We start from the raw sequence: 15,035 nt of genomic DNA, 5'->3' as shown, positions 1-15,035 counted from the left end.
ATTGCAATGCGTTTAATTAAAGTTTACACCCTGGCCATGTTTCAGCTTGTTTTTTATTTTTTCGTAGCTTGTGAAGGCTTTAAAAAGAATGGGCCATTCATCCTAGTTGCTGGTACGGGGTTATTCTTTTTAAATATTTAAAACAATTAACTAAATAAATAAAACTTGCTTCCATTCTTGTATCTCTGCAGGCATCTAATACTGTCTTCCTTCAGTTTCAGTCAGACTAGTTCAGTCAGTTGAAGCTAAGCCAATAGAAATGGCTTTTTGATGCTTTATATAGCAGCCCTGGAAACATCTTAAGCAGTGTTTCCGGTCTTCTACCTGGATTCTTTAAACTCCATTTAAAATTTACATAATGCCACATTTCTTTAAAAACAGCCTGGTGACTAGAGTAAGACATTTTTTTTCTGCACTACAGCTTGGAAGGGCTCAGAACTCTACACTTGCACAGTGACATGTGAGGAGTTTCATGCTTGTGCAAGTGAATAAATAAAATAAAGAAATAAATTGCATTTAGAAAAAAGTAAAATAATTAAATAATCCTGCAACCCAGCAGCCAGTAACATGAGCCACCCTAAAATGTGTGTGTGCATTTATATGTCAGAAGTGATATAATTTATTAAATGCAGATACCTAATATCACAATCTATACTGTATTTACATCTTATTACTGAGTTGTGTAAAGCAGGAAACACATACAGATAGCTGTGCCTGTGTAGATCTATTAAGTTACATAAGCATAGGCATCCTTCCCTTACTCTCCCAGCAGAATGAACAGACCAAGTGCATTATACACATCCAGGCACATAGTGTGCTGCACTGTGTATCCTTGTCATACACTGCAAACCTCTGTGTGGATATCAGATATTGCCATCTGTGCTAGCATGTCTGGCTGCAGTTTTGTAAATTCTTTTAAATAATTATAAATTACCCTGTGTTATAAATGCCAACATGACTAGCTATAATTTTGTAAATAAGTTTATGTTTTTTGATTGCTGCTTTGATTTTTGTAAGATGTTTGAATCAAACAGGGTTTTTCTGGCTGACCAAATGTACATTTTTTAAAAATTCTGAAAGCAGGTTGTGCCAGTCAGCACATACATTGATCACATTTAAAAGACTCTGCTATAAAAAGCAAGTTTTGAGTGAATTGAGTTCAGTGTAATTAGTTACAGAGTTGTTCAGTTGTGCAGCATTTGTTGTAGTAGTCAGTGGTTATTTTCCAGATCAGTATTTATCAGAGTTTTTCAGAGCTGTTCAGCAGAACTAATAGGATTTCCTATTCCAGTTGCTGAGGACAGGGCAACAGCCTGAAGAGTGGACATATATTCTTATCTCGCCCTGCAGAAGTAAGAGTATCATCTTGCCTTGCTGAGTTAATTAGATTAGACAAGGACAGCTAATCTTTAGACAGTTAGGGCTCTACTCTTCAGTCAGTGTGAAACCTATCCTATAGTATTCTTTTCATAATCCATGTGTGTTAAACTCTGTGGTTTATTGAAATCAATTATTTAGTGTATATATGTTTTAAATCATTTTTATATTTTACTACCTTCCATTGTGGCTACTTATTTAGAAAGTACTTTTAGTAACCTGAGAGTGCTTATGTTTATTGTGAACATCAGGGCCACTCCAAAATGCCTTACTGCTTGGATTACATGCTACCTTACATATCAAGATTTATTTTACCCAATATAATTGAACACCCCTTTTGAAGACTATTGTGGTATTTTGACTGGTGGCAGCATTCATTTGTGAAAGAGGACATAGCACATAAATCTATGCCAGTGTTAACCAAGAATGTTTGTATGTGTGATTATCAAATATTTAAGAATGACTGTATCAAATGCCTAGAACTGGGACACAGTGGGTAGTGTGAAGACTCATTTGGGGATCTGGATTGAAGCAAATAGTTCAGTCCCAGGTTTGGAGCCTCTTTCAAGAGTACCCTTAGCAGAAATTGTGTGTTATATCCCTGCTTTCAGTGACGCTCCCTTACCAGAGACAATGGTTAGGATTGAGGCTCCTTAGTTACTGCCCCGGGTTTAAGAAGAGGGTTGTCACAACCTCCTTGGGGCTAAACCTGCCCTTACACAGCACAGTACAAAACTCTATGCTGAGTTCCCTTTTTCTAGCTATGCACTTTTTTTCCCAAACAACAAATCACTATTAAAATGCAGATTCTGATATGCCATTTACCCACAAATTACTGTGCAAAGTCCTTCTTACAGTCAACAGTATGGCTACTTTTCAGGGTACCCAAGCTGTTTTCCCATGCGCCTTCCTTTATAGCTGCACTCCAGTATCCTGAACATGATATAAGCAGTGGTGCTCACAGCATTTGGCAGGAAAAATGTACTACACTGCTGCTTACGTTGTCATTCATTTCATTTAACAGCTTTATTGAGTTACTTATGGCAGGCGTGTGACTTTGTTTACGAATGAAATACCTCTTAACAGTACAGATTTTCTCAGAATGTCCAGCTTTTTGGCTCATATTTTTGGCCTATTCCTCTTTTTTCCTGGCAAATTACTGGAATTACATCAGGATTGAAGTCACTAAATAATGACATACATTTGAGTTTCAGACTTCATATCCTTCAGAAAATGTATATTAAAATAAATCCTGTTACTCTAGCAACCTTCTAAGTTTATAAGAGCAATATTTAAAATATGTCCTTATTTGTACCCCCATTTTGTCAAGCTTTGTCCAGATTGTTTGCATTAACTGGTTGAAAGGTATCTAATAGGATGTGGCCCAGACTTCCTTTAGACTGAGGCTTGTTCAAGCATTCAGATCCACATATTGTACTGAGAACCTGAGACTGCTGGCTGCCTTTCACTCTCAAGGGGATTATAGAATTTTTTTTTGTAAATTAGAGTTTCAACAGTGACATGGGTACATGGGTACACATAAAATAAGGTAAAAGAAAAATGTTTGCAATATTTTTCATTGTTTTTATGCATTATACATCTTTAGCAATTATTCACTCCAACATTACATAAATTGCTCCATTTCTGCCATCCCTTAGACCTTTTCCCTCTTCCTGAACATTGTTCTGCATGCTCTGTTTCTATAATTTCCATTTATTTCCATGTAAACTGCTCCATCACTTTTCTAGAAATATCCTTTACAATACTCAGTTCTTTGGTTACATTTAGTTTATATTTTGGTTTCTATTTTCTTATAATTACTTTTTTTTTGCAGCCAACAGCATTAGACTAAAGGAGGACTGGCCATTCAAATCATTTGTCCCATTCAAAAAGAATCATCTCCTTACCATTTGCTCGCTAACATTTCTGACAAAGCAATCTGCAATGAGTCTTTAAGATCTCAAAACTCCTTATACTCCCATAAAATATTTTTCCAATTATCCCTCTCTTTCCATATCTCCAGCAGAGAAATGTTTTGAAGTCTGCTTGGGGTATAAAAATATATATGCAAACACTTCCAAGCAAAAATGCATAACCTTCTGGACTTTGTTGCATATTTGGGAGCCATACAGATGTCCTCCCATTGTTCCAATATAAATTGCATTTACAATTGCTCTTCTCAATGTTTTCTACCCTCATCTAATTAAATCTTTGGTTATCATTCAATATTTTATATTGGCTACTAAGTATCCTTTTTTATTTTTTAAACAGCAGCATCCATTCCAGACTCAAGTAAAAGGCAGTAACCAGAGCTCAACATTCAGTTAGCATTCCCTTATCATTTTCTCTTTGACTACACTCTGATATTAATCCCTGGTTGTGAATGCAGGTCCTAACTTGCCATCCAAACTTCTCATTGGCATAATTCTACTCTATTACTTTTTCCTCTCTAGTTATTTGCTCCCGATACCTTGATTACTTTTGCCAATTTTCTCTTGACAATTCCAGCCATCACTTGCCTACTTTCTATATCTCCACTTGCAATCAACCCTATTGGCAAAATTTCCTTGATCCATTCTAGTGCTGATTTGATTCTCAGAATACTTTCTGCGACTTTATGAATAGAATATTTTGTAAGGTAGATGTAATACAAGGGCATACATTCTGATAGTGTGTGTGTGTGTGTGTGTGTGTAAAAAAGATCACTTCCTGGGTTATAATTTATAACACAGTGAGTTAATAAATTACAATTTACCTACTGCAAACATACCCAGAAATGGTCTGCTTTCTAATGAGGAGCAATTTCTCTTCCTCTTTAGCCCATGTTGAGGATCTCACATTTGATGAATGAAAATTGCAAGCAATTTTATTTTACAAATGTTTTCTTTAGAAACAGTTTTTCTCCTTATTTAACTGGTGGCGTAGAAAGATACTGTAATAGTAGTAATAATACCTTTAGGTCCTTTAAGCCAATCTCATCTCCATAGTAAATAACAGGACTTCCTGGCAGCATCAGGAGAAGAACACTGTACGCTCTGTGTAGTTCCTTTACAAAAGAGGCCATGTGACCCACTGAAGGACTGCCAATCTGAATGAGAAAGAATGCAAGGAAATTAAAAGCAAGGTAAACACTCAATGCCTGATTAGGTGGTTACTTTCTGCAGAACAAAGATTTGTAGCAAAAAGTCTTGATACAGTAAGCCTAACTTTAATAATAACCAGTGGCAACCTGGGTTGTTTTCAAATAATGGATCTTCATGCACATTTTAGGACCATGCATGTGTTCTTTTGGATTCATCTTCCTGATTGTTTTAAATTATAGTTTTCAAGTAATATAGATATAAGATTTGTTAGTGAGTGAAAATTTATTTACCAGTAATAACAAAACGTATCAATTTCAGAACATTTCAACCATAGAAGGCCATACAAACTAATCTCATTATAATCTCTCAATATCAGTAGCCAGTGATTACAGCTACATTATTGCCTGTGTACACATCACGTTTGATTGTGATACAAATGTTTACAGTTAAGTATTCCAATTGCTTTACACAAATGCACACTAGTTCTGCAAAGACAGATTAATGCCTGTTTAACTTTATCAGTTTACTGGTGTCAGTCAATTTTATTCACAGACATCTTCGAAAGCCAGCGATTATAGCTGCATTGTTGACCGCTTGCTTTTCAGATGTCTGTGCCAAAAAATAATAATCACCAAAGTAACTTATTTCTAGATTATTTCACACAAGCACACAGTACCATTGTAAAGTATTCCAGTTTAATTCACACACACATACACACTAGTCATGCAAAGCCAGATTAAAAAGACTGTTGAAAAATAAAAGGTAATAAAAGCTTAAGCTATTTTTATCAACAGATAGCCCACCTGTAGTTATAGCCAAGTTGTTGACTAGGTACACCCCTTAAGGTTATATATGTACTTTGTTGGTAGCTTTGCATGAACCACATGAAATTGTATAAAGGTCATTAATATATCACACCATAAGACCAAGACATGTTTAGCACAGTCTCAATGGAATAGTATTTATGATGAAAGCATAAAAATATTAACCACTTAATAACAAGAGGTAAATCAATATGCACAATATCTGCAAAAGTAAAAGTCATCTGAATAATTTCACATTAAACAGAATTACAGATGTTGTTGGGAAACACCTTTGCAATTCTATTGCTTAATCTACTAATACAGTGCCTGCTGTCCTTGAAGAATACATAGCTTACATTGCATTAAACAATGGTGGGCTATTGATATTGCCCTAACATTTCCTGAAATGCATCAGCTATGTAATATAAATGGCTGACAAACTGGCAAAAAACAACCAAAGGTTCATAGTTACTTGGCACACAGTCCAAGAAACAATTAAGGAGCTTAGCCCAAATTCCCAGTTGCTCAAAGTGCTGTCACACACTGCACCCTTGACCTTGGCACTGGAAGTAGCTTATTAAAAGTTAGAGATTTAGTCCAGACAGTGTAACTGCTTTAACTAAATGTAGAAATCCTGAACAACTGAAACTTGTATTGAAGATTATATCACAGTAATATGCAACAATGACTACATAATGGATGCTGAAGTTCAGATGGTTCTGATCATCACTTCAAATAATGCAGACTATAATGACCTGACAAACATTTCATATGCCTTCAAACTTGCTGTAAGCTGTAAAGAAGCTACTGCAAAAATGTATTACTAAAATTCAACATGTTTAGACTATATTACACATTCCAGGTCTATTAATGGATTGTTTAGTGCAATGAATACAGAAAAATAATTAAAGAAATATAGATATTGTAACAGCTGGACTGATTAATGTGAAAAACATTCAACTGGTAAAGAGCAAATGATAAGAGCTTTAGACGTGGGGAATTATTAAAAGCAGAAACAAAACTAAAAGTATCCTTAGACAGGTTTTGGGAATTATACTTAAATATCTTGAAGTTGTGTATAGAAATATTGGAGGAATATGAGATAAACATTAGTGCCAGAACAGTTTACTGTTACAACTAGAAGCTGTCTATACAAATAAGATACATTTGAGAGGAGGAAACCCTGCAGTCAGCACCTTAAGATGTGCTTAATGTGGAGCCTATGGAGCAGCCAGATGTGGGGGTGGGAGTGTGACTATGGGAGGTAGTAGAGTACACAGTGTGTCAGCTGCAGGGGTATGGCTATGGAAGCTAGTACAGTTTCACAGGGTGATGGCTTAGGCAGGTAGTAGAGTGCACAGTATACTAGCTGCAGGTGGTGGCTATGGCTGGTTGTAGAATGCATAGTATGCCAGTTGCAAGGGGATGGGTTTGCGAGGTAGTGGATTGCAAAGTATACCAGCTGCATGGGAGGTAGTGAAGTGCACAGTATGCCATGGCACTGGCAAAGAGTCAACACCTGGTACATAACTATGGGCCAGATTAAACATTACAGGCATGCAATAATACACCCAGGCTTTCCTATACCATGCATGGACTTACCATCAGACACATGTAGAAAAGTACTGAGGGGATGGGCGTAGTTATCATTATATGCACAGGTGGGGACTGGAGAGCGCCACAGTGGCAAGTGCCAACAAAGAGTAGTATGTGTGTGTGTGTGTGTGTGTGTGTGTGTGTGTGTGTGTGTGTGTGTGGCAGTTTAATGCTATGTGTGACTGTGTGAGTCACGAATGGGTGAGTATATGGTGAGCTAGAAAGACTGGTCAGGGAGGGTGAGGGGGCCTCCATTCTGTGACTAGGCAGAAGTGGGTGGTTCTGATGGGGGAGTGTGTTGCTCTAAATGGACACAGCTCCAACAGACACTGCAGCACTGTGCTGGGGTGCAAGGGAGATGTCTGGGGCACCAGCAGGAGAGCTGAACATCCCCGTCTATGGGGGCACCCTTTCTTGGGATATTCACAGGCATGCTCTTCAGCATGAAGACAAAATGGAGTGCTCTGTGAATGGAATGGCAAAATGGGCTACAGATGGTCACAGCTCAAAACTGTCCATCCGAGTCTGTGTCCACAATATCTTGCAGTACTCAAAACTGGATGCTAATGGCAGAATTAATGGAGCTACAGGATCTATACCATGACCTTCTCATCCATTGGTGGGTTTCTCCAGTAGTGGTTTAGGTAGACTGGCCATGAAAGGGGTGGTGTCTGTGATGGAAGACAGCATAGGTATATTTGCAGCATACATACAGCTACCTGCACTTTACATTATGCTGCATAAATGGGGTCAAGTCCTCCCAATTTTCAACACACAAACAGTTAACAATAATTATCAGCTCAGCTACAGCTGCATTTGTCACTATGTGTCCCTGTAAAATGGTCCTGCACAAATGCTGAATAATGGTCATAAAGACACTTGGATCAAGAGTGGGGTAGTACCCATGGCATGGCAGTCTACCAGTACATTAATTCCTACCTCCCTACTCTTGCTCATTGAAGCTGGAGACAATGAAGGATGACTCTGTTGCTGCAGAACAGGAAAGTCACTGTGTGGAACTGTCAGCCACACTGTCCTACTGTGGCATCCCATGACTAAGGGGTGTGTTGTACAGGCACAGAGGCTGTATCCATGGAAGGGAGAGAGGGATACAGCTGCCACTTTCACCCATGTCTTCCACTGCACATTGCCATAGTGACCCCAACTGTGTTAAGATTTGGCTGCCATCATTACTGGGCCCAAACAGGTCTTCAACATCATGAATGTCTACGTCTACTGGGGGAGGAATCTGATAATACAGCAACTGTGAAAAGATGTAAGCATACTCAAGTATATGAATTATGAATGCACCCTTCACTAATACAGACAGCTCTGTGTAGATAAATATTTATAACAAAGTGCTGCGGATAATCTGCAGTTAATATATAGAAGAGACTAATGGTGTAAGGTGTAGGTCCATTATTCCTGAATCAACAAAGAAGTCAAGCTTATTATTTGTATGGCCCCAAGTCAGATGGATATTCCAGACAGTTTTACATGTTCTGAGATACTTACATGGGTCACTGGTAAGTGATATTTGAGGCGCTCCCTGCAGTACAGCACCCAAGTCTAGTACTCAGCCATGGATAGTGGAATTGTCTGGTCCACAGTAATGGATGCTATTAACTCTTCAGGGTCTGCTAACTGACTCTGTTAGTATTTTCTCACCTGTGGTCCCCTGTCCCCATAGCATGCAAATTGCCTTGCAGCATACATGCACAGTCATGTTGGTGACCCTTCTCTGATCCTGTTTGTATAATCTATTTTACTGACCAGATGCACTGATTTGGCCTTAGAGGTCCCACCAGGCACACTTATGGACAACTTGGCCAGATCTCATATTGCAGGGCATCCACTGGCCAAACTCAGGGAAACCTACAGCAGTATGCTGTTTTTTACCTGAGAGAATTTCTCCTTGTGGTGTCTATTTGTGTCATGCATGGCTACCTGTAATATAAAAGAAATATGTGTGTAAGCTAGTGACATGTCATGCATGGTATATCCCACCTCTGCAACACATGCCATGAACAGTGCTCACATGATCTCTGTTGCTTGCCACCCACATTTTAGCACAAGCCACTTGCATGGCTGCCATTTGTTTGGCAGCAGTCAGTAAGGTATGGTTTGACAGATGGCATGGGACCACATTACCCTGCAAAGAAAACCATACAGAAACACAGGGATATCTGGAGAAAGTCATGTGTGTCTATGGGCCAACAGCAACACACACATACTGCCTCTACGTAAACTGTGGATGGATGCAACTATCATTAAATGCTCCCTGTCTGTTCTCTGAACCATGGAAGTGCTACATGTCTAGCAGTGTGATGGCTTGCCATTATAATGCAATCATCCTGACAATGGCATACAGTATGAATGCAGGTCTTCACAATGTACTCCAGTGTTGTATAACCACTGATATTAGTGCATGTGCCGCTCAAGAGTACATTGAGGCCTATGCCAGCACATCCCTAAGGATGCCAGTTCAATCTCCTAGTATTAGTCATGGCTTCTTAAGTGTGTGTGTGTGTGTGGGGGGGGGGGTCCTCCCACTCAACAATCCCAAGGCAGCCATGCACCACCATTATACAGATACAGGAATATGAAGCACATACATGAAAGAAAGAGGAAGCCCATAAATACATACTACAAAGGGCTTAAGATCATCCTCTCCTACAGTACGCTGTGAAGCACTCATACATACATACAGATATTTCAAGCATGGACATTAATGCCTTTCTAGCCTGCCAATATACCAAAACACTTGTTCCCATAAGTGTCTAGGCTGTTCTTAAAAACATCTAAACTAGTACTTGCTTTAATGTAATTTGGTAGTCTGTTCCATGCATCAGCTACTTTGTCAGAGAACCAATTAGTACACTTCTCATTCCTATAGAATATTCTACATAGGTTATCTGATGATTCTCTAGTACTTTTTGATAACCCCAAACATCGCTACAGGTAGTAGTCTATAAATGCCCTATATCAATAAGCCAGTCACTCTTTCCTGCGATGCTTCAAAATTTGGTCTTGGCACAGTCATTCTTCATGAGTGCAGACCAGTAGCCTATGGATCTAGAACACTTACCCAAACTAAAATACAATATGCTCAAATTGAGAAAGAACTTTTGGCAACAGTATTTGCATGTTCAAAGTTTCATGATTATATCGACAGTCAAGCTATTCAGATTGAAACTGATCAACAACCTCTAGTTACTATTCTAAAGAAGCCTATGCATTCAGCTCCAGTGAGTTTTCAAAGAATGATGCTCAAATTGTAAAAGTACAACTCAAAATGGTCTATATAAAAGGAAAATTATTTTATCTGGTTGATACCTTATTTGGGCAAACATCCAGTTGTGTATTCTATGAGGTTAGATCCAGAGGTCATTCCAGTAGTCAGAAAAACAAGAAGAGTTCCGATAGCTTGCAGGATAAAGTCAAGGCTCAGTTAGATAAAATGGTACAGCAAGGTGTAATTTGTCCAGTTACAGAACCAACTGGGTGTCATCCATGGTTGCAACTCACAAAAAAGGCCAAACAAAATCAGAATATGCATAGGCCCAAGAGATCTAAACAAAGCAGTGAAGAGACCACATCATCCAATACGTACAGTCGAAGAGGTCACAGTCTAATACCGAATACTACTGTTTTATCGGTCTTGTATGCAAAAAGTTCATTTTGGCAAGTAATAATTGATTGCAAATCCTCATTACTGACTACTTTCAGTACCCCATTTGGCAGATATTGATTCCTCAGGATGTCATTTGGAATAAATTCTGCAAGTGAAGTTTTACGGCGTGCAATGGAGCAAATTTTTTCAGATTATCCTTGTGCCATAATAGCAGATGATTTATTAGTTGGAGGCAATGATGAAGCAGAGCATGACAAACTTCTATTGTGATGTGTTTATATATAATAAAGCTTCTTGAACAGAACCCACAAAGACTCTACTATTGTATCCAAAGTAGGAGATCGACATGGTGTGTGACCACTACTTGGGATACAATAGAAGAGTCTTTGTGAGTTCTATTCAAGCAGCTTTCTTATATACAAACACATCACAATAGAAGTTTACTGACTTTAACTTAAGTAACTTGTATACAAACTAACTACTGCAACCATACATGCTCACTCTCTACATGCACTCTCAAAATGGCACTGGGAATAGCACGTGCCTGGTATTTATATGCACACATTCAGTTCTTGATATGCTTCTTAAAGATACAGCACATACACTCTGATCTACATCCTCCCTCTTTGAGAAATAGATCATGCAGTGTTATGAATCTATTTGGCATGCAGATAATACAAGTAGTTCTTTGTCATGCAATTATACAAGACTAGGTACATATCTACAGTTGTGTCCATGTTGCTGTGTATTTCACACTGGGCTTGGAAATTCGACCATATCGTGTGACATAAAACCGGGAATTAGGTTTAGCAACTGTAGCTGCCTCTATAGAATGTTCAACCTTGAGAGTATTTGAAACATTCTCAGGAATGTAAGTAGATGTTCAGACACACACTGGGATGGGAACAACGTCTGGTTTGCTCTGATATCTAGAGTCTGTATCATAAGAACGATGGTGCGATGTTCATTCTGGTACAGGAAGTTGTCTGCAATTTCTCCTGTACTGCACACACACAGATTCTACAAGGTAGGATCTCGGCTAGGTACAGATACCTGTAACTTGACCAATCTGGTCGAAACCTTTCACTGTTTGTAGTCTCACTCTCTCTCCTTCCCTCAATGGATGAAAAAATCTACTCGATTTATCATGGACGTCTGGATAGAACACTTCTTGAATAATTGAGCCTTGATGGTTCTGTTGTTCTTAGCTTTAGGCCTCAATAAACTGGAACTACTAGGTAGCGTCATTCTGGTTTGCCTGGATAGAAGTCTTTGAGCTGGTGAGTCAAGTATATCTTCGTGGGGTATGTTTCTGAGATGAAGTAAATTCAAAAAGACATCTGTATCACACTTTGATCTTTCAAGTAATTGCTGTGCACTCTGCACTGCATATTCAGCTAGTCCATTTGACTGTGGATATTCAGGACTGCTAGTAACATGTACAAAGCCCCATTCTCTTGCAAATTTCTGAAATAACGGACTAGTAAATTGAGTACCATTGTCAGAAATAACTTTGTGTGGACTACCGTGGATTGAGAAATGACATTTCAACTTAGTAATAACAGTAGTCGATGTTAGGTTTGGTAGTAGGTCAATCTCAAACCAATTCGAATAAGAGTCTACCAATACTAAGTAGTGTTGATTGTCCCACTCAAAGATATCAGTGGCTACTGTTGACCAAGGTAGTTCAGGAACTTGACTTAGCAGAAGTGGTTCTCTTTTCAAATGTTGTTTAGTACTATTGCATACTGAACAAGAAGAAAGTGCTTTATCAATGTCTTTCACTAATGAAAGCCAAAATACTAGTTCTCTCAGTCTTCTCTTAGTAGATGTGGAACCTGGGTGATCACGATGCAAAACCTGAATATATTCATGTTGTAAGGAAGCAGGAACAACAATTTTAGGACCTTTGAAAATAATGCCATCTTCCATCAAACATTTCATCTCTGTAAGGAAAATTGGTTTTCACTTCAGGTGGTACACTAGATTGCATTGACAGCCATCCAGCAGTAATGTAGTGGTTGAGCTTTTGCAAAACTGGATCATTCTTTGTATGCTCTCTCAGCTCATCAAGTCTAGTGGTAGAAAAATTACACATTGCCATCATGTCAAAGTCAAAATTCTCTGCATGAAGCTGTTCCACCATATTTCTGGGTGATCTGGATAGTTTGCCTTTTGTATAGACCATTTTGAAGTTGTACATTTCCAATTTGAGCATCATTCTTTGCAATCTCACTGGAGCTGAATCCATAGGCTTCTTTAGAATAGTAACTAGAGGTTGTTGATCAGTTTCAATTTGAATAGCTCGACCATAGATATAATCATGAAACTTTGAACATGCAAATACTATTGCCAAAAGTTCTTTCTCAATTTGAGAATATTGTATTTCAGTTTGGGTAAGTGTTCTAGATGCATAGGCCACTGGTCTACCCTCTTGAAAAATGACTGTGCCAAGTCCAAATTTTGAAGCATCACAGGAAAGAGTGACTGGCTTATTTATATCATGTTATCTTAATGTGGGTGGGATGGCAATTTTCTGCTTAAGGTCTTCAAATGCCTTCTGGTGCTGTTCTAACCATGACCATGCAACGTTTTTATGCATCAGTTCTCTTAACTATGTCAACTCACTGAAATCTGGTATAAACTTGCCTAAATAGCTGACCATGCCTAGGAAACACTGTAGAACTTGAATATTATCTGGTGCTGACATCTCAAGAACAGCTTGCTTGGTTCTGGTCTCAAGCCAGTACTGGTAACTAAATGACCTACATATGTAATTTCTGTTTGTCTGAATTTACACTTCAGAGGATTGAGCTTCAGGTTTACTTCACATGCTCTGTCTAGAACTCTCTTTAGGTTTCTGTTATGCTCTGCTTTACCATTACCTCCAACCAATAAATCATTTACTATGATAGACTGCCTATGCTATGGAATAGACTTTCCATACATGTCAAGCAGAGCACCTCACTGGCCCTCTTCAAGAGGAATCTTGATGAATGGATGGGAAATAGAAAATTCACCCTGGGGATCACTCCAGTTGCTCTACTTAACATTGGCACTAGGAACAAGGTAGGGTGGCATGATGCCAAGGTAATCCTATGGGCTAGGCTTGTAAAGGCTCCAGGGCCATTAGCCTAGTACACACCTATGAACCTATTATGGCACAAGGATAACCCAAAAGAATTTGCTTCATTGCATGCCAGAAGACTTCACTTGCAGAATTTATTCCAAATGGTATCCTTAATAATCTGTATCTGCCAAATGGGATACTGAAAGTGGTTAGTAATGAGGATTTGTGATCAAACATTACTTGCCAAAATTAACTTTTTGAATCCAAGACCAACAAAACAGTGGCATTCGGTGTCAGAGCTGCGATCTCTTCAACTGTACGCATTGGATGATGTGGTCTCTTAAATGCTTTGTTCAGATCTCTTGGGTCAATACATATTCTGATTTTGTCTGAGCCTTTTTATGAGCTGCTACCATGGATGACACCCTCTCAGTTGGTTCTGTAACTGGACAAATTACACCTTGCCGTACCATTTTATCCAGCTGAGCTTTAACTTTATCCTGCATAGCTATCGAAACTCTTCTTGCTGGTCTGGCTACTGAAGTGACCTCTGGGTCTAACTTCATGGAATACACAACTGGAAGTTTGCCCAACTTATCAGTGAAAACATCAGCTTACTTTGAGAAAATGGCATCAGAAAATTTGGAACTAGGATATGCACTTATTTGATGAACTTTGGTAAAAGAAAGCAGATTCATTTTCAAACTGCCTTTGAGACCCAGTAATGACTGTACTGGTCTTTGGACTACATATAATTACAAGCTGTAACAGTTCTTAACCAAATAATATGAAAACATCACATAGCCTTCAGTATGAATTTCTTCACCTTCATAAGCAACAAGTTTTGCACTACTAGCCACATTGAGTTGGTTATTAGTTCTCACCTTAACAAATGTGTCTACTAATATAACACTACACTTTGAACCAGTGTCTACTTGAAGCTCTGTGGATTTACCATTGATCTGGACTGTACAAAACACTTCGCTCTTTGCTATCATATTTACTGCATCAATTCTTTCACCAATCACTGAAACACCATCTACATTGAAAGTGGACTGCTGCGACCCTACTTGATCAACTTGCTTTTTTGAGTGACCCTTCTTTACAACTGTGTGGGGTTTACTTGATTTCCAAAACTTTTGAAAATGGTTCCATTTTTGACACTTGTGATATTGCTGACCAAATGCTAAGCATTTTTCTCTTTTAGACTCATGATTGGCACCACAGTTGTGACAGTTAACAATAAAGCTGGACTAAGGTTTTGCGGATTCATATTTTTACTGCACTGAGCATGCTCCTTTAACTGAACTAGCCTTAGAACTTGCTGGAAAACTATGTGGTTTCCCTGGTGAGCCAGCAGGGACTGTCGCTGCCATGTGCTTAGGTCTACTTCTGATTGCCACGTGTTGCATGCTGTGTACATTTGCTCTGGAGCCTGCTGAAACCATGCTCTTGTCACTTGCAAGCATACT

The 15,035-nt window shown here is 38.7% G+C and overlaps 1 protein-coding gene across 2 annotated transcripts in view; it reads right to left on the bottom strand.

Moving 5' to 3' along the window:
* The window catches only part of LOC122812253 (4F2 cell-surface antigen heavy chain-like), a 767,505-nt gene that overhangs the window by 273,620 nt on the left and 478,850 nt on the right, over window positions 1-15,035 (bottom strand). For both annotated transcript variants that reach the window (XM_044084754.1, XM_044084682.1), the window contains exon 8: window positions 4,331-4,465. In XM_044084754.1, coding sequence (XP_043940689.1) covers window positions 4,331-4,465 — 135 coding nt within the window. The remainder of the gene's footprint in view (window positions 1-4,330; window positions 4,466-15,035) is intronic.

The sequence above is a fragment of the Protopterus annectens genome, chromosome 1.part0 (assembly GCF_019279795.1).
Source record: "Protopterus annectens isolate FY-2018-M chromosome 1.part0, PAN1.0, whole genome shotgun sequence".
Lineage (NCBI taxonomy): Eukaryota > Metazoa > Chordata > Ceratodontiformes > Protopteridae > Protopterus > Protopterus annectens.
The sequence above is the reverse complement of the archived record's forward strand: the minus strand, read 5'-3'. Positions and strand labels throughout refer to the sequence as shown.